This window comes from Fusarium odoratissimum, assembly GCF_000260195.1.
Source record: "Fusarium odoratissimum NRRL 54006 unplaced genomic scaffold supercont1.18, whole genome shotgun sequence".
Lineage (NCBI taxonomy): Eukaryota > Fungi > Ascomycota > Sordariomycetes > Hypocreales > Nectriaceae > Fusarium > Fusarium odoratissimum.
The window spans coordinates 682,223-705,359 of NW_022158777.1; the positions used below are offsets into that span (position 1 = coordinate 682,223).

The 23,137-nt window shown below is 48.9% G+C and overlaps 11 protein-coding genes across 11 annotated transcripts; 4 read left to right on the forward strand and 7 right to left on the reverse strand.

Moving 5' to 3' along the window:
* Nucleotides 1-51: 51 nt before the first annotated feature.
* Nucleotides 52-1,501, reverse strand: FOIG_10584 (uncharacterized protein). Its single transcript, XM_031210936.1, has 3 exons — nucleotides 744-1,501; nucleotides 599-691; nucleotides 52-545 (listed from the first exon to the last, which is right to left on the reverse strand). The coding sequence occupies exons 1-3, from the start codon at nucleotides 1,190-1,192 to the stop codon at nucleotides 113-115; spliced, it is 975 nt and encodes a 324-aa protein (XP_031059647.1). The 5' UTR covers nucleotides 1,193-1,501; the 3' UTR covers nucleotides 52-112.
* Nucleotides 1,502-1,751: 250 nt separating this feature from the next.
* Nucleotides 1,752-3,973, forward strand: FOIG_10585 (uncharacterized protein). Its single transcript, XM_031210937.1, has 3 exons — nucleotides 1,752-2,610; nucleotides 2,677-2,810; nucleotides 2,861-3,973. The coding sequence occupies exons 1-3, from the start codon at nucleotides 2,066-2,068 to the stop codon at nucleotides 3,814-3,816; spliced, it is 1,635 nt and encodes a 544-aa protein (XP_031059648.1). The 5' UTR covers nucleotides 1,752-2,065; the 3' UTR covers nucleotides 3,817-3,973.
* A 362-nt stretch (nucleotides 3,974-4,335) lies between these two features.
* Nucleotides 4,336-7,074, forward strand: FOIG_10586 (uncharacterized protein). The gene is made up of 6 exons (XM_031210938.1): nucleotides 4,336-4,512; nucleotides 4,562-5,284; nucleotides 5,338-5,772; nucleotides 5,825-6,233; nucleotides 6,286-6,708; nucleotides 6,762-7,074. Exons 1-6 carry the CDS (start codon nucleotides 4,373-4,375, stop codon nucleotides 6,813-6,815), a joined length of 2,184 nt encoding a protein of 727 aa, XP_031059649.1. The 5' UTR covers nucleotides 4,336-4,372; the 3' UTR covers nucleotides 6,816-7,074.
* A 42-nt stretch (nucleotides 7,075-7,116) lies between these two features.
* On the forward strand, nucleotides 7,117-8,004 carry FOIG_10587 (uncharacterized protein; the record flags this gene model as incomplete). The annotated part of the gene is made up of 2 exons (XM_031210939.1): nucleotides 7,117-7,643; nucleotides 7,694-8,004. Exons 1-2 carry the CDS (start codon nucleotides 7,130-7,132, stop codon nucleotides 8,002-8,004), a joined length of 825 nt encoding a protein of 274 aa, XP_031059650.1. The 5' UTR covers nucleotides 7,117-7,129.
* Nucleotides 8,005-8,260: 256 nt separating this feature from the next.
* On the reverse strand, nucleotides 8,261-9,794 carry FOIG_10588 (galactonate dehydratase). Its single transcript, XM_031210940.1, has 4 exons — nucleotides 9,517-9,794; nucleotides 9,352-9,461; nucleotides 9,156-9,267; nucleotides 8,261-9,106 (listed from the first exon to the last, which is right to left on the reverse strand). The coding sequence occupies exons 1-4, from the start codon at nucleotides 9,690-9,692 to the stop codon at nucleotides 8,359-8,361; spliced, it is 1,146 nt and encodes a 381-aa protein (XP_031059651.1). The 5' UTR covers nucleotides 9,693-9,794; the 3' UTR covers nucleotides 8,261-8,358.
* Nucleotides 9,795-10,175: 381 nt separating this feature from the next.
* FOIG_10589 (uncharacterized protein) lies at nucleotides 10,176-12,606 on the reverse strand (the record flags this gene model as incomplete). Its single annotated transcript, XM_031210941.1, has 4 exons — nucleotides 10,176-10,363; nucleotides 10,417-11,166; nucleotides 11,221-11,516; nucleotides 11,579-12,606. The coding sequence occupies 4 exons, from the start codon at nucleotides 12,604-12,606 to the stop codon at nucleotides 10,176-10,178; spliced, it is 2,262 nt and encodes a 753-aa protein (XP_031059652.1).
* Nucleotides 12,607-12,642: 36 nt separating this feature from the next.
* On the reverse strand, nucleotides 12,643-13,488 carry FOIG_10590 (beta-galactosidase; the record flags this gene model as incomplete). Its single annotated transcript, XM_031210942.1, has 4 exons — nucleotides 12,643-13,129; nucleotides 13,183-13,250; nucleotides 13,302-13,356; nucleotides 13,406-13,488. The coding sequence occupies 4 exons, from the start codon at nucleotides 13,486-13,488 to the stop codon at nucleotides 12,643-12,645; spliced, it is 693 nt and encodes a 230-aa protein (XP_031059653.1).
* Nucleotides 13,489-14,438: 950 nt separating this feature from the next.
* On the reverse strand, nucleotides 14,439-15,529 carry FOIG_10591 (arabinogalactan endo-1,4-beta-galactosidase; the record flags this gene model as incomplete). Its single annotated transcript, XM_031210943.1, has 2 exons — nucleotides 14,439-15,124; nucleotides 15,277-15,529. 2 exons carry the CDS (start codon nucleotides 15,527-15,529, stop codon nucleotides 14,439-14,441), a joined length of 939 nt encoding a protein of 312 aa, XP_031059654.1.
* A 702-nt stretch (nucleotides 15,530-16,231) lies between these two features.
* Nucleotides 16,232-18,155, reverse strand: FOIG_10592 (uncharacterized protein; the record flags this gene model as incomplete). The annotated part of the gene is made up of 5 exons (XM_031210944.1): nucleotides 17,882-18,155; nucleotides 17,517-17,825; nucleotides 17,069-17,469; nucleotides 16,719-17,017; nucleotides 16,232-16,667 (listed from the first exon to the last, which is right to left on the reverse strand). Exons 1-5 carry the CDS (start codon nucleotides 17,985-17,987, stop codon nucleotides 16,232-16,234), a joined length of 1,551 nt encoding a protein of 516 aa, XP_031059655.1. The 5' UTR covers nucleotides 17,988-18,155.
* A 289-nt stretch (nucleotides 18,156-18,444) lies between these two features.
* On the forward strand, nucleotides 18,445-20,551 carry FOIG_10593 (uncharacterized protein; the record flags this gene model as incomplete). The annotated part of the gene is made up of 5 exons (XM_031210945.1): nucleotides 18,445-19,009; nucleotides 19,061-19,328; nucleotides 19,390-19,788; nucleotides 19,853-20,173; nucleotides 20,225-20,551. The coding sequence occupies exons 1-5, from the start codon at nucleotides 18,690-18,692 to the stop codon at nucleotides 20,549-20,551; spliced, it is 1,635 nt and encodes a 544-aa protein (XP_031059656.1). The 5' UTR covers nucleotides 18,445-18,689.
* Nucleotides 20,552-20,594: 43 nt separating this feature from the next.
* FOIG_10594 (uncharacterized protein) lies at nucleotides 20,595-22,947 on the reverse strand. Its single transcript, XM_031210946.1, has one exon. It carries the CDS (start codon nucleotides 22,750-22,752, stop codon nucleotides 20,722-20,724), a length of 2,031 nt encoding a protein of 676 aa, XP_031059657.1. The 5' UTR covers nucleotides 22,753-22,947; the 3' UTR covers nucleotides 20,595-20,721.
* Nucleotides 22,948-23,137: the final 190 nt, after the last annotated feature.

Genomic DNA, 23,137 nt, shown 5'->3' on the forward strand with positions numbered 1-23,137 from the left:
TTTATTATATATCTATTTATATTATAAAGATACAGAACTAGTAATTTATGTAACACTTTCCTTGTCTCTATATAAAATATAATAAGCTTACTAAGATACTCTTTATTTAAAGCTAAAGCTTCTTCTCCTCATCTTCCATCTGTCTGATAACCTCAGTCCAGTCCTTATATACACCCTCAGGCAACACCCCTCTTAAGGGCAGCCGACCTCCAGATAAATGTCCAAAACCCAAGACCCTAAATATGCCCTCGCGGATACCTAAAACACCATACTTAACAATGAATTCCTCAGCCGTAGATACTTTCCATTGCAGCCTCTGCACTTCTTCCAGGGCTGATTCGTCCAGTGGTCGTTTGGCCGCGAGCGAAAACAGGCGAGCTACAGTCTTTGGGAAAATGGCTGCGAGACCATCGATGACGCCAGCAGCATTGAACGTAACGATAGGACCGAGCTGTTGGCCAAAGCCGGAGAAGACACGGAACATGAAATGGTCAACGTTGGGGTGAAGGGATAGTTGAAGATGGTGGGAAACGTTTCCATGGGACCTGTTACATGTGAGAAATGCATGATCAGAGACCGAGGTATCTGGGCAACAAACATCTTGCACCCAACAATATTAGGATGCTGTGCCAACTTGACATAGCTGTCAATGCTAATTGTCAAGTTATTCGTTACGCCCGGATAATTGTAACTAAGAACCTTGATGAGCTCGATACCTCTTTTAGATCAGGCTACGCTCTCACAGTAGTATTGGCAGAGTACTATTGTCAGCGACTAAACTGAACCACTCAACTAAGTTATCCTGTGTTACAGCACCGCCAAAGTAGCCTGGCGCAAGCACAAGTCCCCACTGGGCTCCCGCCTGCTGAGCATCGCGAAGCCACTCCAGCGTCTCATCAACACTGTTGACGAGCACTCCCGCCATAATAGGGTAGTCTTTGTACCCTGCCTCGTCGAGAGCCTTACGTACACCCGAGATCAGGTCGACACGTTCGGCGCTCGACATGTGAATGGCCTCGCCTGTGGAGCCCATGAGCACCAAGCCCGTGATGCCCGACTCGGCGAGGTACACACTATGGCTAGCCTGCGTGGCTACGTCGACGGCAGGCTGTAAGTCGGGAGCTTGGGGCTTGTCCTTGAAGAATGTCGGCACGGGCACGAAGACGCCGTCGGGAGGAACGCGAGACGTCATGTGGGTCTAGTCGTATTCAGTGTGTAGATTAGATGAGCATATGGAAGACCGGGCGTCGCAAGGCTCAGCTTTTAAGAGTATATGATATGCGAAGCCGGGATAACTGCAGCTTGCTTGTTACGCTGTATCAGGCGGATATATATAAGACGGATCTTTGATGAGCCATGTGGTATGATTTAGGTGGAGTATCTTGTGAGGTTTGAAAACGGAACGATTAATGCCCGTGGTAAGGATATGCCACCTTTGTGCAATGCCGACACACGGATGTCCTGGGTGGGTAGTGCGATGGAAACAGTTGGTGGGCGGCTGGTGAGTTATGTCTACACGGAGCCGCGTGCCCGGAATGGATGACCAGTCGGCACGATGTGCCATTGGACGGTTTAGTCAGGCTACCCTTATTACGATACGTTAGGTGGCGGCGTTGCTGTGGCCGACGGATGAGTGTTTTCCGACGGATGTCAAGTCATTGGTCCATTGGTTCCGACCACCTCATCCGAAAAAGCCATACCCAATATGGTGGGTGGCAGTGGCACCAATCATTCAGTACGGTACGGTATCCAACACAACTCTTGCACCGAGTTACTGCTGGCCCATGCGACACTGGTTCATCACACTGGCGGCTCCAAGGCTTAGCACGTCGAACCATCTACTCCCCCGCATGATTATCTCTCGATAGTTGACTAACCCCGGAATTGTCTTGTTCCCCATGGGGAAACGCGATCAGTCGAAGCCTTGTCTACTGGCAGCCATCTTTTCTTTGTGGCTGTCCGCTCCTTACTCATAAAAGGCCCTCGACCCGTCCCAAGATAACCGAGACACTTCTATACACGGGCAACTATCCAAAACTGCTTCATCAATTCACTGACTTCTACAATGACTCTCAGCCTCGAGTCAATTCGGGGCACGGCCGACGTGTCCAAGATCGAGGCCCCCATCACCTGGAAGGCGTATCTATGTTGTGTCTCGGCTGCCTTTGGCGGCATATTCTTTGGCTATGATATTGGCTGGATGGGTGGTGTACTTGGCATGCCCTACTTCATCCAGCAGTACACTGGAATTGAATATGACTTTGCCGCTGGAGCCCCTGTCGATGGCTCGCGCCCTTTCGCCATCCCGTCTTCCGACAAGTCGCTCATGACCTCGATTCTCTCGCTGGGAACCTTTCTCGGAGCCATCGTTGCTGGCGACCTCGCCGACATGCTGGGCCGTCGTATCACCATTCTTATGGGCTGTGGCATATTCTCGGTCGGTGTGATCCTCCAGATTGCCAGCAGCGGTCAATTGGCCGTCATGGTTCTCGGACGGCTCGTCGCTGGACTGGGTGTTGGCTTCGAATCAGCTGTTATTATTTTGTACATGTCTGAAGTATCACCTAAGAAGATCCGTGGTGCTGTTGTCTCTGCATATCAATTCTGCATGTAAGTTATATTCATACCAGCTATCCCTAAGGAAATACTGGAGAAGTACTGATACAGTTACTGAAGCACTATTGGGCTCCTCTTGGCCAACTGCGTTGTCTATGGAACTCAGAATATGAGCAGCACCGCATCTTACCGCATTCCTATAGGCCTCCAGTTCCTTTGGGCCATCAGTCTAGCCGTTGCTCTCTTTATTCTTCGTAAGACTCTCTGCAGGTCCTCGAGAACAACACTAATTAGCAAATTCCAGCCGAATCACCACGATATTTTGTCAAGAAGGGTGATATGCAGAAAGCGACCGAGTCTCTCTCCTACATTCGAGGACAGCCTCCCACCTCCGAGTACATCCAGGACGAACTTGCGGAAATCATCGCGAACCATGAATACGAACGGACCGTGACCCCTGACACTGGCTATGTCAACTCGTGGCTCGTCTGCTTCAAGGGTCCCATCACCAGCCCCAGCTCCAACATCCGAAGGACAATCGTAGGAGCTGGAATTCAGGGAATGCAGCAACTATCAGGCATGAACTTCATATTCTACTATGGCACAACATTCTTCCAGCAACTGGGAACCATCTCCAACCCGTTCCTCATATCGCTTATCACAACTCTGGTCAACGTCTTCTCCACTCCTCTTGCTTTCTGGACCATTGAGCGATTCGGACGCCGACCACTGCTCATTTATGGTGGCCTTGCCATGTTCTGCATGCAGTACATCATTGGTGCTGTCGGAACTGCCATGCCCAATGATGAAACAGCTGTTAAGGGCATGATCGCTGTCATCTGCTTCCAAATCTTCTTCTTTGCCACCACCTGGGGACCTGCTGCGTGGGTCGTTGTAGGAGAAGCGTTTTCTCTTCCGATCCGCTCCCGTGGCATCGCCATTTCGACGGCTTCGTGCTGGTTCTGGAACTGTGTGCTTGCAGTCATCTCTCCTTACATGACTGGAGATGAGAAAGGTGCGGTTAACCTCGGGCCTAAAGTTTTCTTCTTCTGGGGAGCACTCTGTTTCCTGGGTGCTGTTTTTGCTTACTTTCTTGTTCCTGAGATGAAAGGGCTCTCCCTCGAACAGGTCGACCGCATGCTTATGGAGACGAGCCCGCGCAAGAGCGCCAAATGGGTTCCCACTACTACCTTTGCTCAAGAGATGGGACATACCGAGGAGAAGGGTGGCGTAATTCATGTTGAGGGCAACCAGGCCTAAAGAAGCTAGACTACAGTGATACCCTCAATTGATTCATGTCACGATTATGGAAGTTTTGCAGACTGGTACTAGTAGAAGCAGCTTTAGTTAGTGGCTTATTTGGTTAGAGTTTGGTTGCTACTATAAGGGGTTCAATCAAATTACGCTCAAACTTCTCTTATACAGTAATTACTCACTTTTTTCAATTGAACTTACTGCTTTAACAATACGATCTGCCTCTCTCTTGTCTTTCGACAAAGCTCAGAGCTGGCCCCAAGTTCTTTCATTGTCGGTAAATAAGGCGTGATACTCTCCCCAGACGTTACTCTATAATAGAAGCTTGTGCTCTAATTAAAGTTTGATTGACTAACTTCTATCATGTTGAATGCAATCGAAGGAGGACGTGTCAGCAGCAAGCTAAAAGGCCGAATCAAGGCTTCCCCGCACTTGAGACGGATATTAATTATCCGACGGAAAACCAGGAGCTTATCAGCTAGTTTTCATCGGATCTTCCGCCACACATTCACTTTGCTCCGAACTTTTTTTTATCGCCGACCAACTTAATAAATCAGCTAACATGGAGGAAATATCCGTCTCGGAACAGACCGTGTCTTCTCCTCACAGGGACCAGGGCGGCTTCATTCTGCATACACTCTCCAACTCGGCCCGGCCAAACGGTCGGATCCGTGTGACGCGTGCGTGCGATAGATGCAAGAAGTAACACGGACACGCCCACTTCTTGTTGGTCACTGGCTGACTCGTCCAGGAGAAAAGTGCGATGTAACGGCCAACAGCCATGTAATGTCTGCGCGGAAGCAAGGGCCTCGTGCTCCTTCAACGCCACGCATACTAGAGGGAGGAGGCCCAACGTCCGAGTCTCTCGGCCTGGTCTTCCACCGCAGATAGCGCCGAATTCGGCAACAAGGAGAGCGTCGTTGAATGATCCAAGTAGCCAGACGGCTTTGGAAGACCTAGACCAGCCAGTGCCTGGGGGAGACTCGCTGATCACTACCGAGCCTGCTTCTCGCATGTCGCCTGAACCAACCCAGACAGATCTCCAAGGCTATTATGTTGGTTCTTCGTCTGGTATCTCATTTCTCTCCAGGATCCAGAAACGGTTTGGCGAGACTGTCTCTTTCCCCCATGGCCTCTCCGTTTTCAACTTTGGAGACGCTCCATTACCTGGGGGCGAAGCCTATCACAACTCGGCCGGTACTGCACAGCCCTGCCTTGACCCGGCATTCTTTTTCCTGCTCGAACGGCAAAGCACGACTCGACTGGTCCAGAGATATTTCGACTTTGCAGTCCCTGTGGACCGGTTCCTGCATCGACCAACTATTGAGCGACGGCTCGACGAGTTCTACGAGACGAAGGGCGCAATGTACGATAAGGATACTGCGCCTGCCGAGAGATCTGTTCTCTTCATGGTCTTTGCGATTGCCCAGGAACACATGGTAACCAAGTTATCCCAGTCAGGTGTCGATACCAGGTACGTCGAGTGATCTTCAGCACAACAAGGCATCTCTTTGACTGATGATTCAGTGTGCGATACTTTCGAGCTGCTGACCACCAACTCTCCATGGAGTTGGGTGCCGTGCGGCTAGCGAGCGTTCAAGCCCGTCTCTGCCAATGCCTCTGGCTCCTCTCGCAGTCACGAATAAACCATTGTTGGAGCCTCTTCGGTACCGTCGCTCGTCTAGCCCTCGCTCTCGGTCTCCATCGCAGCCGAAACGCTAGATCCGACTCCATGTCGCGAGTTGAGATTGAGTGTCGCCGAAGAACATTTTGGAGTGCGTATAGTCTCGACAACTACCTCAGTGCAGCTCTTGGGAGGCCTCGAACCTTTCACGACAGAGACATCGACCAGAAACTCCCATCATGTGTTGATGACGACGACATTGATAACGCGGACGAGTCAATATCCTCTCCTTCGAGACCGCTACTAACCTTCTCATCCGGGCCGGTTGCTTATGCTAAGTAAATACCATAAATACAGAGTTTCCACTGCGAACTGACAATTGACTTACAGGCTATCGCGTATACTTGGCGGAATATTGGTGGACGTCTACTCAATTGAACCAATGACTGTAACCCAGCGACTCACCCATACAGCCAAATATATGCAAGAGCTCAAGAGCTGGAGATCGCGAATGTCGAACTTCCTCGATCAAGATCCCGCAATCGCTGCACAGTTGATCTTGATCTATCAGCGACAGCGTAACGTGCTCAACCTTGCCTACTGGCATACAGTCATTCTGACCAATCGCCCATTGCTACTCAACAACTTTGCAAGACTTACCAGTAGTAGACGACAAGTCGAGGATGAGCGAAAAGCACAGCTCGACGAGAGCGCTGCGGACTGTCTCAACGCGGCAATGAATATTGTTGGCATAGTGGACATGCTCGTACAATCCAAACAGCTGTTTCGAGCTTTCTGGGTAACCTCTATGAATCAGACACGTATCCAAGCTCTGGCTGATACTCTCCTAGTTCACCCCTTACTTTGCCTTTTCTGCTTGTGTCATTCTCTACGTCTACACAATCCAGCGCAGCAGAGAGCAGCAAGTCGTGTATCAGGCATATTTTGAAGCTGCTGAGCGTTGCCAGCAACAGATCGTAGATATAGCCGGAGAAGGAACTCTGACTTCTCGATATTGCCTCGTCTTGGAAGAGCTTCGTGCCGAGGTTGTTGCACAGAGAGGACTCGCTCAGAATCTCACACAAGTTCAATCGTCGATAGATGCGAGAACCCATGTTAATATATCTCGCGCTCATGATGCTGAGACAATGGCAGAGGCTGGGTTAAGTATGGACGTGCCTGATCTTTCAGGAATGGGTTCTTTGGACGACTGGCATGTCAGCCCGTCCGATTCTCTAGAAGATATCACAGGCTGGGGCCAGTTTGATGCTATGGTAAGCTTCCATTCAAGATGCAAAATGATGAGTATTAACATGATGGGGAACAGGTGGTATCTGGCTTTAATGGCGAATATCCGTTCATCATGGGTGACATTACTTAGTTTGTCGAGTATGCTTTTACTGAGTCAGCTATGGTTACTCTAAGCCACTGGGTCAACATAGGAGGTTTATAAACTGTAGCTATATCGACCAGGACTGTTATGATTTGAACGGATCCTACTGCCACTAGACGATTGTGAGAGCAAACTCTCGTTGGCATTGGGTAGTATTGCAGTCGCCACCAGGATACGTATGGGGGTCGACGGATAATTTTAGTAACCGGAGCTTGTATCCGTCCGCATCCGTCGGAAATGCATCTTCCGACTACCCCCTCCCGAGCATCGGAGTTATAGTAAAGCAAGCTGAATACAAAGACATGAGGTTGGTGGAGATATGTCTCAAACCAGTTCATTCTCGAATCACTTCTCATACATCCAACATGTCTCTTAGTGGAAAGGTATATGCCGTGACCGGTGGTGCAAGCGGCATCGGCCTTGCAACAGCCAGGCTTCTCTCCGATCGCGGGAACACAGTCTGCATCGCTGACGTAAACACAGCCGCTCTCAATCAAGCTGAGGAATATTTCAACTCTAGGACGCCAAAGGCTCAATTTTCGGTCACTAGAGTCGATGTGTCCGACAGAGGCCAGGTGGAATCGTGGATTACCAACATCAAGAGCCAGTTTGGCCGTCTAGACGGAGCAGCCAATATTGCAGGCATCATCGGCAAAGGCCATGGCAAAGAGCCCCTTACAGAGCTAGAGGACGATGAGTGGTTCCAGATTCTCAACATAAACTTGACTGGAATGATGTATTGTCTTCGTTCAGAGCTTAAACATATCGAGGATGGTGGATCAATCGTCAACATGGCATCTATCCATGCTACAACCGGTAAGCCTTGCTATCTGGACTCGTTCTTCGTTCAATCTAAGTGTGAAAAGGAATAGCGAACCATGCGGCCTATGCAGCAAGCAAGCACGGGGTCTTGGGCCTCACCCGCGTTGCAGCCAAGGAGAACGGCCATCGAGAGGTCCGCGTCAACGCAGTAGCACCAGGTCCGATTTACACTCCATTGATGCAAGGGTATTGGGATAGGACGGAGCGCCCAGCTGATGCGCCGTTCGAAGAGCCTATTGCGTTTCAACGCTACGGTACTGCCGAAGAGGTAGCAAACGTGGTTGGCTTTCTACTTGGTCCGGAGAGTAGTTTTGTCAGTGGAAGTTGTTACTCCGTTGACGGGGCTTGGATATAAAGTCATGTCTTGAACTAGATATGGAATATGATTATTAACACATACATCCTGACCTTATTCTACTCAATATAGCCTCGTTGGGTATGATATACTGTATACATATTGTAGTTTATAAAATCTCAATTAATCAACTTCCACGTTTGCAAGTCAGGCCGCTTTGCTACCAATGAAGACAATACCACTTCCGGGAATTAAGTATGTTACCAGACACTTGGGCATCTGCAACGGAAGGCCTTTCTACAAGAAGAAATTCAGATCTCGCATAACTCTTTCAACGAAACACTATGTAATTCAAGGAAGTATGTCTGTCGATTTATAATATACCTCTATGACAGGCAGAAGTTGCCCAATATCTCACCACTCGCGAAGCTCCCCACAAGGTCCTCTAAACTCAGGCACGGGCCAGCTCTTTGCATCCTTGGATAGTCGCCTGACTTCCTCCTCGTTGATCTCAATGCCTAGCCCTGGACCGGTCAAGATGTCAATATGACCCTCTCGTACATCCCAGACTTCGGGATTTGCGATGTAACTGGTGATATCCTGCCCCCCATTATTATAGTGCATACCGATACCCATTTCCTGGATAGCAAAGTTGGGCAGTGTTGTATCTACCTGTATATTTGCTGCCAGAGCAATAGGGCCCAGGGGACAATGAGGAGCAAGGCCGACATCATATGTCTCAGCCGCGGCTCCAATACGCCTCATCTCTGAGATTCCTCCAACGTGGCATATATCTGGCTGCAAGATATCCACTGAACCATTCTCGAGGAAGGGTCTGACGTCCCATCGACTGTAGAGTCGCTCCCCCAGAGCAATTGGGACAGTTGTCAGTTCAGACAGCTGCTTGATACCGGTGATGTTCTCTGAGAGAAGAGGTTCTTCGATAAACAGTGGCTCATATGGTTCCAGAGCTTTGACAAGGCGTTTGGCCATCGGTTTGTGGACACGGCCATGGAAGTCAACCGCGGCATCCAATCCAAGTGCCTTGACTGCCTGGACTCGAGCAATGACTTCCTTGAAGACCGAAGGTGAGTCCAGCCACGCCGTGTCTGCTGTGCCATCCATTTTAACTGCTAGAAACCCTTGGTCCTTGCGGGCTTGACTGCTGGACATGAGTATAAAATGCCCTAACAAGGAGCATTGTGACTTACGCTTGAGCCTCTACAGCGTTCGGCCTGTCACCACCGATCCAAGCGTAGACGCGGATCTTGTTCCTGACCTTGCCACCCAGTAGCTGGTATATTGGTACATTGAGCTTCCTCGCTTGTTTCTGGTCAGCGAAACATACTCCCTGTCAACAGAAACGGGAGTATTTCCATCCCATAGCGACCTAGAGCTTCTGCATACCTTTCAAATCCCATAGCGCAATGTCAATGCCAGACAAGGCGCTCATAAACACCGGGCCTCCGCGGTAAAACCCACCGCGCCACGACAGTTGCCAGATGTTTTCAATATCGCTGTTCCACGTTACTCATGAGCTTGCGTCGGAAAAGAAAAAGAGATGTAACTTACTCAGCGTCAAGACCCGTGTATCTCTCAGACCATGCATCAAGGCAGCCTTCAACCGCATTGGTGTGACCTTCGAGAGAAGCCTCACCCCATCCAAAGGCACCAGTATCGTCTGTGATTTTGACGAACAGCCATCGAGGCGGAACACGGAAATACTCGATCGATGCAATCTTACCCATGATGAATTGGAGGCACAGCACCAAGTCTGATGGCTGAGAAAATAATGGAAGTTTATCGATGGCCTGGAGTAACTGGGGAATTGGACAAGCCTGCAAGTCTTTGGCTAAATGCATGGGATCTGAGTCGGGCGGGTAGGTCTTACGACGACCCTATCCATATTCGGCTTTTCCGACGGCTTCCGAGACACGGATCTCGTCAGCAGCTATCCGATTGGCCATTGGTGGAGCAGATAGGGTAGATGCATTTCCTGGTCTGATATTAATCTGCAGTAGGTATTAATAATTAATAAAAAGAGTTATATTTATTTTTATATTAAGCCCTTAATTTAACTCAAATTTAAAAAAAATTATTTATAATAGTATTTAATGAGTATATCCTTTATTAAGTAGTATAAAATAGATAGTATACTTAAATTTTAAAAATCTACTCAGACTATACACATATCAGTCTCTAGATAAACCGTTCACCACCATTGAATGACCTTAAGCATACTGAGAACGATCCTCCCAGCCGGGTTGAAGATATTCGGCATTGAACAGAGGGCTAAATCCCGATCGGTAGATGCCGTCAACTTTCCAATTAACATCCATAGATCCTCCAGCCTCATCCATGGCCCAGATGTTGAGACCGATTGTGTTATCTCCCTGATAGTTGAGAATACCTGGTACCACTGTAAACTGGTTAGTTTGGTAAATTTAAATCCTTGTGCTAAGTGAAACTCACCAGGAAAAGTTGTCTCGTTGGAGATGTACGGTAGAGTCTTCCCATACTGATAGCCATTGACATACAGCTGAGCCCGAAGGTTGGCCTTTTTCTCAGTGTGCAGAGTGAAGGACAAGCTAGCATCGTAGCCTTTGGGGACGTCCAATGGTACGACGGTGCGGTAGAACCGTACTGTAGCGCCTTTGAATCCATATGAAGGCGATCCAGTCTTCCACTTATTATCATCGTAGCCAGGGAGATGCCAGCCAAGGCGCTCGGCATGTAGACCGCCTTCGTTGTAAGTGCCACGAACTGGGTCAATGAGATGGTTTGCGCCGGAATTGCCAGTGACCTTCCACGAAGTAAAGTTGGCAGCAGAACCATCGGCCGTAACGAGAGTGGCGTTCAGGATACCTCTGGGATCAGGTGCTGCCTCACGCTGTTCCTTACCCATTGTATCTTGGATGACGAACAAGATGTTGGCCTCTTCGGTGTTGAGCTTGACACCTTGGAAACTAACCGCCAGCTCGCCCGTCTTATTGGTCATGCTGCCGAGCCAGGCGCCGAGGAACTTGCCATTTACATAGACAGAAAAGCCGCTGGCGAGGCCGCCGATGACACGGAGATAAGCACCCGTAGGCTCATCACCCTTGGTTGCGTTGAAACGGCCTCGCCAGAGAATGTTGCCAGCCTGGTACTCATACTCGTCGGCGAATAGGACGGGGTAAGTATCAGGAGGAACAAAGTGAGGAGTAGTCTCATGATCAGCATCTGCAAGGTCTGTATTAGGTCTTGTTTGACAGTTTCGTGCTTCGGCTTGCTTACCGGTCCATCGAGAGTCATCGTAGTCTGCGGCAACTTCAGGGAGACCCTCACTCACTTTCCAGTGACTGAGAGACGGAAGGCTGGAAGTGAAGCTCTCGACAGTGATGTCAGGAGCTGGGAGAGTACCAATAAAACTTCCATACTTCGACTTGGTAACTTGAAGCTTCTCCCCATTGAAAGAGACTTTTCTAATAGTGTTTGGAGCCCAGATCTCAACAGTCGTCTCTTCGTCCCAGTCACCATTGATGTTGATCGTGTCGCCCTTGATTGAAGCACTTCGCACTAGGTAAGGTCCGCTGACCAAGACTGGAGCTTCTTGTTAGTATATGTAAGTCTCAAGGCTTATCAGGAAGGCCACTCGCCAGTTGAGCTCTCCCAAGCAAGGGGGTTGTTGTCGAGAGTCGGAGCCCAGAATTTGTAAGCTGACCGGCGATCAACCACGACGGCCTCAACATGGTTACTGAAATCAATGACACTCATCTCCTCGCCAGCCACCACATTCGCCACAATACCATTCTTAGTCTTGGTAAAAGACTTCTTGTCACCCTTTCCGCTCACAAACTTGGCTGAAGTCGCGCCCTTGAGCAGGAATTCGCCTTGCTCACCATCAGGGGCCCAGAAGACAACCACTTGGCGGTCTCCAAGGTCCACAGCGGTGAGAATCTCCAGGGTGGCATAAGTGATCTTCTTCCTAGATGCTCCGATGCTGAAGTCCGAGACGAGGACCTTGGACTCCCTGTTCTTCAGGGTGATGGATCCTGAGGTCGGCACTGTAAGGTTACCTGCTTCAGTGGAAACCTTGAGGTGGAACTTGGTCTCTGCAGTGGAAGTCGAGTCTTGGTGGCGGACGACGTAGTACGCGGCATTAGTGTCGGGGTTGCGGAGCTCGCTTGTGAAGATATCTTCATCCGTGGTATAATCAGTACTGCTTCCAACCCGGTTGACCTTGACAAAATCACGAGCAACGCGGACAAAGAGACCGAAAAGCTTCCCCTCATTAAACTTGTCGCCGATCAAGCGGTTCTCATGAATAGGTGCCGAATAATCGTAGCTGGTGCCAACCTCAGGGAAGCCAACGTTACCCCAGTTAGTACCTCCATAAGCCATATAGATATTGACTGCTGTGACCTTTTCCGCCAGGTTATGTCGATAAAAGAGGTTGACCCAGTCGGGACCCATGTTCTCAGAGCATCCACCCTCTGGACCGTCCCAGGGATTGAATGAGCCGCCCTGAAATTCCATGAGAAACGAAGGTTGAGTGGGAGAGACAGCTTTGAAGTGACTGTAGTAGTCGAAAACAGTGTAAGGCTCGACAACACCATTAACGCCAGTGCACTGCGCTAGGTTACATGTCCAGCAAGCAGGGTAGTGGTCTAGACCGTACATATCCACTTCGCCGCCGACGTTGCCGTAGTCTTTGGATCATGATCGTGTCAACATGTTGGGGTTGTTGGCTGTGAATGGAACGTCAATGTCCCAGTCTCTGGTCTTTCCCTCGAGAAGTTCCATATAGTGGATGGCAGTATCGTTGGGCTTCTTGGTCTCGGGGTCAAGCCATTGGTTGCCATACTCATTCTCAATCTGCCACATGATGACAGGGCCACCGTTGGTGATAAGGTATGGGCGAACGTATCCGGCAACAGCCTTGGAATAACGCTCCCAGGCCTTGGTATATGCTGCATTGTCGTCTCGGAGTGGGCCGTATTCTCCTGTCGTCAGCCAGCCAGGGAATCCACCGCCGTTTGCCTCAGCGTTACTGTAAGGGCCAGGGCGGTAGACGACATATAGGTCAAGTTCATGAGCGATGTCAAAGGCATGTTTATAGTCATGAGCACCGGTCTCGAAATCGAGAGTTTCGTTATTCGGAGCGTGCCATCCCCAGTGCTCGTAAAGGCTGATGCCGTTAAAACTATGCTCTTGTCAGAAAGTGTACTGCTACTGCTGTGAGACTTCCACACATACCCAGCAGCTTTAATATTCTCAAAGATATCACGCCATAATTCAGGCACCGGAATCCGCCAGAGATGCAGCTATTTAAAAGTATTAGCCAACAGTCGACTCCAGATTTAGTCCGTACTGACTTCTCCGGACCAGAGGAGAAGTCTCTTTCCGTTGACTTTGACACTGAAATGGTCCCTGTAAGATTGTTAGCCAGGCCTTTGTTATAAGAGCATTGGAATTATACCATTGGACTACCTTGTTCAAGCCATTGTCGTGCAAGGGCCAGCTTTGAGCAGTGGAGTGCGTAGCTAAGCCAGCAATAGCCATAAGACTACTGAAAGGATGCCAAAACTTCATAATAAGTCTTTCGAGTATGGTCAATGCCTATGAAGATTGAAGCTAGGGTTGATGGTTGACGTTATGCGAGAGTTATTAGCTACCCTAGGAAGGTGAGCTACTTATACTAAGCTTTCAACAATATGCTGAAAATAACTTCCTATCACATCGATTCCCCGGACTCTTCTCCTCTCTCAAGCACGGGCGGAGGAACAAGCATAATTAACAAGCTACCCCGCGTCGACACTGGATCGCCCGGTACGGAAAGCCAGCTTTTCCATAATATTCAGGTGCTCATTGCAAGTTTGACCTACGAAGAAGGAGGTAGAGATCCTTAGCCGTCGGATGGATAATCGATCACTGCCAAAATTACTGGAATAAGCATTATCCGTCGGAACATGGCTATCTGTCACCTGAAATGCCAATCCGGTCGGTTAACCTATCGCAGGCATAATTTCCTGACCTGACCGAGGATCATACCCATCATAGATAATCTAGGGGTTGCAGAACGAGAATTGTGGTCCTATAGTGGTCTAGTACCTGAAATGAATATGAGAGGGGCTTTAAATTTTTTAAGACTAAATAAAGCACTTTGATGCTAATAACCTGGACAAAGGTGTCTGTAAATATGATAGCTACTCTGGCCAAAGTATTAATGCTAAGAGTTATTAGGCTGAAAGGTAAGATGTTGAATATTGAAAGAATTTTACTAAGACTAACTTGTCCTTTGACCTCTGGAATAGATACAGATGCTTTCACATAGATGCATTGACTAGTTTAAGTACACCAAACATGAAGCCTGTTGAAAACAGGTTGAATAAGTATATATACATGGATAAATAAAAATGCACATAAAGAGCGTTCCAGACGCAATTTAATATCCCCCATCTGTAAATAGCTGCTGCTCTGGAGCAAGGTGTCCACCCTAGTGACCTTGGTAATTACAGAAGAGTACCAAGAGCCGCCAAACTATCATAGGCCTTCCCACTAGGGTCAAACAAGACATTGGCTTCACATGAAGAGCCCAATACAGCGTTGTTAATCCATGCTGGTTCCCAGTAGTTGAGTCCCGTAGCTGCAGGAATCGCCTTGAGCGTATCCGCTAGAAGGCGAAGATACTGAGCTTGACCTGCTGGAGTAAAGGGGATGTCGAGCTGATCTGCAGGGAAAGCGTAGTCTGGGTTAGGACACGACGTCGGCCAGTTAGTCTCAACAACTTGAACTTCCTTGTTGTATTTTGTTGCCAAGTGGTTGAGAGAGTCGGTTAAGTTCTGCATGGTGGCACCTTCGCCCCAGAAGGGATAGAAAGAAACGGCGCTGACATCCCAGTCGTCGAGCTTGAGGTAGCCAGGTGCCAAAACTAGATCGTAGAACCAGTTTTGCAGTTCCTGGTTATATCCGTGTGCAAGGTGGATGAGGATCTTGGTACAGGATCCTAGGGGCGATTGGCGAACAGCCTGGGCTGCAGTATGAAGAAGTCGGGACAGGTTCTCGGGGTTCTCAAAGTAGCCCGTGGGCCAAAGTATTCCGTTGGGGATCTCGTTGCCGATGGTGATAGTCTCAGGCCAAAGCCTCTCCGAGTAGAAAGTGTTGGCAACCTCCGTCACGTAATTCCACAAAGTCCTCTCTAATCCGTCGATGTCCGTCGGCCAGCCGGTGGGGATTTCTTGTAGGTCCGGGTTGGTCCAGGTGTCACTAAAGTGAAGATGAGTCCAAATTTCAGTCCTGCGTTGGACGCTCATCGTGCTAGTTTGATGTTGTAGTCGATTCCGTAATCACCGTCAACCGTGAAGACTCGTTGACGGACCATGTTGACACCGGCTTCGACAAGTATAGTCTCGAGGGGCTTCACCACACCCTGAGCATCCTTGTAGACAACACCATTGTCCCGTTCCTCAACTATAGCTGAGGACCAATCGACTCCGACATACTGCAATGGACTGGCTCTGGAAGCCTTGCAGGTGCTTGCAGCTGCAAGCTGGGAGAATGGTAAAATAGTCGACAGGGCGACTAAGAAAATAGCCTTGAACATTTCGGCTAGACTGAAAAACAGTGGAAAACGAAGGAATGAAGAGAAATAGTTATTGACATATTGGACAATCAGCAACTGACCTGTACTAATGTACTTCTGTGACATGGCGTAATCCCTAGCCCCTCTCTTTGGGTCTGGTTAATATTAACTCAGGTTCAAAGAGTAAAACAGTATCTCCACATCCGACAGATCCTACTATCCAATGAATGGGCTTATTGGGCAAGCAAAAGGTGGGCTCGGAAATACACAATGTTTCACCTTGGCTTATACTGTAGTTTACTTTGGGTCCGGACTTGCTGGGCTCTACCGCGAATTAAACTAAGCACTAGACTCATTATGGTCCGGACCAAATCTGGCAACTGGCATTATCAACTTGTATCCCAGTGTTATACATATGACGGTCGACGGCCATCCTCAACGATGGCTTGTCGTCGAGGGACACATTGGCTGTAACTAGATTACGGCAGTACTCGCACCTTGTTCCATGGTTAGGTATAAGGCAATACAGGGTTGCAGGAGAATATTCCAGATAAGCCGTTGAAGGGGGCGAGAAAGAGTGGACAGGGGATCTGGACGTAGAAATCGTGAGCAAAGCTCCCGAGTCAGGCATATTACATAAGATACTGATACAGTACCCAACGAAGATCATTTATAATAGTAAGTATCATGCCTTGTAAAGCCCTGAATTCTAATTATTATACTTTATTCCTCCTTCGCCTTCATCATTTTTTCAGTATACTCCTTGCCAGCCTTCAACCACCATGCGCCAATTAGGATTGCCAGGCCACCCACGACGACACAGGTATAGTTCATGTTTGCAACCTCAACGGGCATAACGTAAGGGAAGGAGAAGAAGATGATCGCGAATGTCAGCCAACAAACTGTCACGGTGTTGACAATGGGCCCGATCGTTGGGCCCATGTGGAATACACCCTTGTGCATGTTCTTTCTGCCGGTAAGCAGGTTGGTGAGGATCGGGAACATATAGGAGATGTTGTTGATAGTGACGGCCGTTCCGAGAAGGGAGTTAAATGCGGTGGATGAGCCGAGATACAAGCATCCCAGGGCAGCAATCACAGCTGTGACTGCAAGCTGGGAATTGAAGGGGATCTTGAGGCTTGGGTGGACCTTGGACCAGCTAAAGTACGGTCAATTACGGAGCTCTCAAGCCATGCCAATGTAGACTTACACTTTGGAAAACGGAATAGCACCATCGCGGGAGAAGGCCCAGAAGATTCGACCAGTGCTGAGCTGAGAGCTGATCACGCAGGGGCCGAGAGCGATGAATAGGATGAACAAAAGACCGAAAGCACCGCCAGTCTTCTGGGTGACTTGGCGGAACAGCTCTGCAAGAGGCATTCCGGTGTTGCCGGATGTCAGCTGGTCGAAATCCTGGATCGAAAACATGAGACTGATGAGATACGTGAGACCAGTGCAGAACGCGATGACCAAGGTAATAGCAATTGCCAGGGGCGCATTCTTTGAAGGCTGCTTTCGGTCAGTTCCTACTCAATAAAGTCCCAAGATGGTCAAACATACGTTGGGCATCTCTTCTGTGATATGCGTCACTCCATCAAGACCGCCTAGAGAGTACAAAGGATTGACTAAACCAGTGATGAAGCAAATGGCGTTGTTATTCCAGCCAGTCGTGTTGATCCAAGTCCTGAAAACAAATTCAGGATCGCGGTGTGTCGGGGCGCATGCAACGACAGTTACCAGCACGACAAGCCAGCCGATCTGCAGGTAAAAGAGCGAGAACTTGTTCAAGGCGGGGATGATCTTGTTCCCGAACATGACAACGCCAGCGGTGAGTAAGTTTAAGCCTTGGTAGACGATAAAGGTCTGCCAGGCCTTGATCTCAAGATCGGCTATGTACAGAGCGATCAATGCCATGAGGATTTGTGCGTAGATGATGTTGGTAGATGCAGTGGTGAAGATCCCTGGAATGTCAGTGTCCGGAGCCTCTCTTTACTGGCATTTGACTTACAGCCGAGAACACTGAACCAACCGGTCAGGAAGCTCAAGATGCCAGTTGCTCTTCTTGGCGCGACAGCCGCAATCCAATGATACATGCCGCCCTCGGTAGGGTAAGACGACACAAACTCAGCGAGTGACGCCCCGAGGAAGCATTGCAGGATTGTCACGAGGATGAAGCCGTAGATAACCGCGCCAGGACCTCCAGCTCCAATCTCAGTGATCAAACCAAGACCCAATCCTGTCCATGAGATAGTTGTCGTGGAGGCCAGACCGATCAGACTCAGGGTGCTGAAATGTCGATTGAGCTCCTGGGTATGACCTGATTGCAAGAGTTAGTATGATAGTCCATTTCGAAATGTTGGTTATTCGACGAACCCATTTGCGCCAGGCGTAACTCATCCGCATCTATTTCGGCTTTCGTTTCCGAAATATCCAGACTCCGCTTCATGCTGGATACACCTTGATCGTCTGGTGCAGCCATTGTCGTTGAACAGAGTCGCGATCTGCTGGCTCGAAACTATTCTCTGTAATATTGCAGTTGCAAATATCAAGGCTCCATTATGGCTATTGGGGTCACGCGAGATATAAGCATACTCAAGACTAGCGTGTTATCTTGTTTCTCGAACGATAGCTTATCGGGTAGTCGGCACAGCGCTCACATGTTGTGAAGCATTGTGATATGCAGATCCCCGGTTCAGAACGGGTCCATGTAACCCCATATTTCCTGTCCCTCCAATCGCGGAGACAACTCGGATACAAGTGCGATAATACAGATGCACAATCAACGGTCAACTGCGGACCGGTTCGGCTAAACCACCGGTAAAGACCGAGTGAGAGACTTGATTAGATAGGATATCTTGTACTAAGAGATCGGTCTTGTGAGCCAGATAAGGCCGTAGTCTATGCGGGGTAACCAGCCCCCTCCACATGGTTCATGTACTAGCATCGAGGAACCAAGCTAGGGTTATCATTGCGATACGTGGAAATTGGAATAACAGAACTCGAAGATGTTGATCGGCAGACACTCGCATGACATGATGCCGAACTCGGCTTTCATGAGACTGGGGTCAACATGTCGCGCAACTAGTTTCTATGTATAATAGCATGGCTTATAACATGGCATAGTCTCCTCACACCTCTTCTGTCTCTATCCACTCAAACAGGTTGAGACAAAGTTGCAGTCATGCGTTTCTCCTCCGCCATTAGCCTTGCAGCTCTTGCAATCAGTCATGGAGATGCTGCAGGTAGCTACGTTAAGTCCATGTCGCCGAATGCGCAACAACTCTTCACCGAGTCAATGCAATGGATGGATACCTTCTACGACCGCAAAGCAGGCTACCTCTACGACTTCAGCGCTTCGGTAGCACTCCGCCACGAAACGCGTAGTTCAGTGTGGTACGCCTTTGGTCTGTTGGCGAGGAACGAGGGGTCTGATGCTGCTGAGGCTGAGAAGATCATCAAGAACACCATTGATGCGCAGTTTAAAGTCCCGGCTGAAGAATGGTATGTCCAAAACTCAATGGGACAGCTAATTTGACACTGACGCTTGTCCAGGTACGGTGACTATCAGCAAGAGCCTGAAGAGCCTTATGTAGGCAGCCCAGCTTACCCTCCCAAGATTTACGGTAGCTGGGACCCCAACTGGCGCGGTTTCGTTGGCACGACTTTGGTCATGTGTATGGAAGAGTTTCCTCACTTGCTCAGCAAGAGCACTCAGAATTTGATCCTGCACTCCCTACATAACGCGACTAAGGGCGATGAGTACCGTTTCGGACACCTCGATAAGACCAAGGATAACCTTTACCCTTCTTATAGTAACCCTGTGAGTATTTCTGGTCAGGCATTCCGTGTTCTGTATGTTCTCTGACCATGGTTTATGTCAGTCCATTATGCGTGCCTTTGTTTCTGGTTGGACAGGCCGTCGTCTTAATGACAGGAACATGACCGTTGGCGGCGAGAAGTACGCTCAAGATATTATCGATCTCTTCAACAAACACAACACCCTCTCCGAGTTCAACTCAGGCACCTATACCGGCGTATCTCTTTTTGGCCTTATCCTTTGGAGTAAGTATCTGCCCAAGGATTCTGTCATGACGAAGAACGGGCCACGAATGGTTGAAAGAACCTGGGATGCTGTTTCCCAGCTGTGGCATCCCGGTATGAAGAACATAGCTGGTCCCTGGGATCGAGCCTATGGTTACGATATGAACCGCTATCTCAGCTTGATGGCTTTGTGGCTCTGGACTTTGACTGGAAAAGAGAGCTCGTCTCTGACTTCACACGTATGAAACCCCTCCTTGTAGTACTCACTGGGTTTTTGAGACGTTACTAATACGTTTGCTGCAGCCTCAAGTCATGTCACACATGGCTGACTATGCCTGGGGACCTCTTTTCGCGGCCCTAGACAAGACACACCAGAAGCTCATCCCGAAGAAGACGCTCCGCAAGCTCTCAAAGTTCCAGGGCGAACATACCTTCCAGGGCAGCGCTTACTATCCTCCCTTCGACACTGCATCGCGTAACATTACTACCTGGTTATCTGAAGACCTTACTATTGGCGCCGAGTCCTACGACGAGATTGTTATTGGCGGTCCATCGCAATCTCAGGGGTCTTTCAATCCTGCAGTGGTCCAGTGGAATACTGGAGATGAGATCTCGTTTATTTCTGTATGAATCCTAAATCTCCTCGTAAAGAGACAAAGCTAATATGATGTCTAGCTATACCCAACCGAGATGGCTCTCCAATCCCGCGTCAAACCCAGCAAGCTCAGTTTATCATACCCTTACGGCAACGCCAGTTCTGTCTTTACCTTTGTCGTCGGTACATTTGAGAAGAAACGTACTGTCGCTAGCTGGGCTGACGTTCAGGGTCTGGAGGTAAAGGTCTCTGGCAACGTCAACTCGACTTATACCCTCTCATTCGCTGGTGGCTACGGAGGAGCGGACAGTCTTATTCGGGATTTCGAGTTTTGGAACTTCACCTACACGATGCCTTCCGACTTTCAGGGAGTGCCTTCTGTCGAGCTTGATTTCAAGCTCATTTAGATTCAGTCTGCTGTAGATTGTCATCTGATAAAATGAGTTTATGCGGAAGAGTATCTATCAAGATATAATTAAAACTTTAATATTAAGAACAATTCAAGGTTTGCTATAATACAGCTATCATTGTGCCAATCTGTTGACCCAATGTCTTTTCACATGCTAATGGGTATTGGCTAAAGATTTGCTGAGCCTAGTTTAACAAACTCAGACTGACAGCACCCACAAGCAGGTGTCCCATATATCATTTTCCCAATGATCCTATCGCGCTCCACCACAATCCCGATACCATCCGGAACATTCTCATCATAAAGCAGCCCAGGAATTCTATAGACTTGGGCCACGTCCGGGGTAGGCTCCCCCCACATAACCAGTCGGAACACAGACCACCGCCCACAAATCTTACATCTGATCTGACTGATACCTTCCATCGGCGTCCCGTACTCTCGCAGGAACCAGTCTGCTTCTCCGGCTGCAAGCTCTAGGCGTGACTCTCTTGCGTGCTTGCCTTCCTTGCTCAGCTTCAAGGCTCTGATGAGCTTCTTCGCAATCTCGAACCTCTGTTGAGTTATCTCTTGCTCTGGTGTCATGTCTAGCAACGGCCCGTACTTTTCTAGGAGCCCATGTATCTTGTCCAAATCATACCTCGATACCAAAGCAGAGAAATCTTCTTGTTTTGCGTCTTTCCATTCCATATTTACGGCTTTCTCTTCGTTCCGAGGGAATATGCGATCCACGGCCTCACATAGAGCTTGCGCATCCCGGCCGCTTGCCCGGACCACCTTAGATACAACATAGTCCATGACCGATTCCGCATCTCCTCCAAAGTCGTAGTACTCAAAGCTTTCAATGACGCCAACCGTCTGGAGTTGGGGCTGGATCATGCTGTTTCGAATGATTGGCTGGGAAGTCGCCTTCTTGTGGCATCTGCCCATGTCCCAGAGCTTCCACGTCCCCGTCGTGTGTCCACGTAGCCACGGTGCTCGGGGGTCCGTGTCTTCACCTAGTGACGGGATGAACAATAGGGGTGAGTAGTCACCCTCCTGTAGCGCAAATGTTGCCAGAGAAAAGAAGTATTCGAAGCGGTTCTCGATGAGAACGAGAGGATCTTGTTCCGGTCGAAAGTCAAGCATCTTCCCTAGAGCCAAGAAGTAATCTCTTGTATACTGACACTTCCGGTGACCCAGTATTCCGATTGCCCACCCAAGAGTTCGATGCATATCGTGCTCATTCTTCCATGCCTCCATATCTATCCATGAAGTCATTCTTTTTAAAGTCGTATTTTGCTTCCAGATGTCCTCTGTGACCGTCGAATTGCTTCGCTTTTTGATCCATTTTGAGTGCGCAGTGTCTAAGTGATGACATATTTCCCTGGCATAAGCATCACATATCTTGTAATCCTCCGTAAGAATAATTACATCGTTACTCTGAATGTACTCTAGTGCCACCCACATGCGGTCAAACCATCGAGACCGAATAATGGCCGCAAAGTCGATGATGAATTTGTCGTAAGGAGAATCCTTTACCTGGCCCAAGAGATGGGTTGCCCCGACGTCGTCCAGATGGATCACAGTTTTCGCGGCATGGTTATATATCTCCGGTATCGAAAGGAGGAGTCGTCCCTGAACCTCAGGGCGCCATTGCGGGACGCTTAGGTAGTCATGCCAGATTTCGGTACTGGGGAATTTGGCCGTCAGGGCCAGGAGAGTCCTGAGTGGTATTTGGTAAACCAGCCTGGAAGCGTCGATGCTCTCTAGATGAAGGTCCTGCGCAGTGGCCACCATGGGGTGCCAGGCATGAGAAATGGGGACATAGGTGACCTTGTTAGCTTTTATACAGGAGAAGTGTCTGTTAAGTATTCTGAGATTCCATGGCGATAATGGCTCCTGAGTGATATCAATGACAGATGGTTGTGAGTTGCTGTTCCCGGCGGCTATGGTTCGTATCGGAGGTTCACCGTCAGGAGGGAAATGCTTTCCACACGATGCGCAATCAGAGTCAAGGCCAGTGCCCCATACGTATGACAGGAATGAGGACTGAGGGGTCTGTCGCAATTCGCTGCCGACATGGAATGACACACTAGGCTCCCGCGATATAGCTAGGGAAGCAGTGCTATTCAAGCGCTTTCTCTTGAGATCTATAGTGCTTGACGCTACACTGAGCGAAATTGGCCCATTGGCAATACCATCGGCAAAATTCTCGCTCATCTCAAGCGCATTAAGTGTGATTGAGAGAAAGGGCTTACTTGAGCTAATTGCTAGGCTGAGCCAACAAAGCGGACTGGCGTGGGAAAACTGCTGGCCGATGTAAAATGCTAATTAAAGCTAGCTCATCACAGGCCAAGTTAAGCCCTATGAGACGACAAACCAATTGCGCTGAAGTGAGCATGATAATGATGTAGTAAGAGACGGAGACGAGCTGGCTGAAGTGAGATTAATTTGGTGGCTGGCTTGAGATAAGGAAAATCGCGCTAAGATAAGCCTAATCAGGTCATGTCTCGTGTCAATCTCCTGTTGAAGAGCATTATCGAGTTAACAATTGTGCTTTTTAACTACAGTTTAAAAACAAAGTAAAATCTTCAAATGCCATAGT

Excerpts from the sequence above, each read along its gene's own strand:
- FOIG_10586 (XM_031210938.1), top strand. The coding sequence starts at position 4,373 with ATGGAGGAAATATCCGTCTCGGAACAGACCGTGTCTTCTCCTCACAGG. Across the intron at positions 4,513-4,561 it reads GCGTGCGATAGATGCAAGAA|GAGAAAAGTGCGATGTAACG; the intron begins GTAACACGGACA and ends TGACTCGTCCAG. Across the intron at positions 6,234-6,285 it reads AGCTGTTTCGAGCTTTCTGG|TTCACCCCTTACTTTGCCTT; the intron begins GTAACCTCTATG and ends ATACTCTCCTAG.
- FOIG_10584 (XM_031210936.1), bottom strand. The coding sequence starts at position 1,192 with ATGACGTCTCGCGTTCCTCCCGACGGCGTCTTCGTGCCCGTGCCGACA. Across the intron at positions 692-743 it reads AGTACTCTGCCAATACTACT|TTACAATTATCCGGGCGTAA; the intron begins GTGAGAGCGTAG and ends CAAGGTTCTTAG. Across the intron at positions 546-598 it reads AATATTGTTGGGTGCAAGAT|GTCCCATGGAAACGTTTCCC; the intron begins GTTTGTTGCCCA and ends CACATGTAACAG.
- FOIG_10585 (XM_031210937.1), top strand. The coding sequence starts at position 2,066 with ATGACTCTCAGCCTCGAGTCAATTCGGGGCACGGCCGACGTGTCCAAG. Across the intron at positions 2,611-2,676 it reads TCTGCATATCAATTCTGCAT|CACTATTGGGCTCCTCTTGG; the intron begins GTAAGTTATATT and ends CAGTTACTGAAG. Across the intron at positions 2,811-2,860 it reads CGTTGCTCTCTTTATTCTTC|CCGAATCACCACGATATTTT; the intron begins GTAAGACTCTCT and ends AGCAAATTCCAG.
- FOIG_10588 (XM_031210940.1), bottom strand. The coding sequence starts at position 9,692 with ATGGGTAAGATTGCATCGATCGAGTATTTCCGTGTTCCGCCTCGATGG. Across the intron at positions 9,462-9,516 it reads TACACGGGTCTTGACGCTGA|CGATATTGAAAACATCTGGC; the intron begins GTAAGTTACATC and ends AACGTGGAACAG. Across the intron at positions 9,107-9,155 it reads AACGCTGTAGAGGCTCAAGC|TCAAGCCCGCAAGGACCAAG; the intron begins GTAAGTCACAAT and ends CATGTCCAGCAG.
- FOIG_10594 (XM_031210946.1), bottom strand. The coding sequence starts at position 22,752 with ATGAGCGAGAATTTTGCCGATGGTATTGCCAATGGGCCAATTTCGCTC.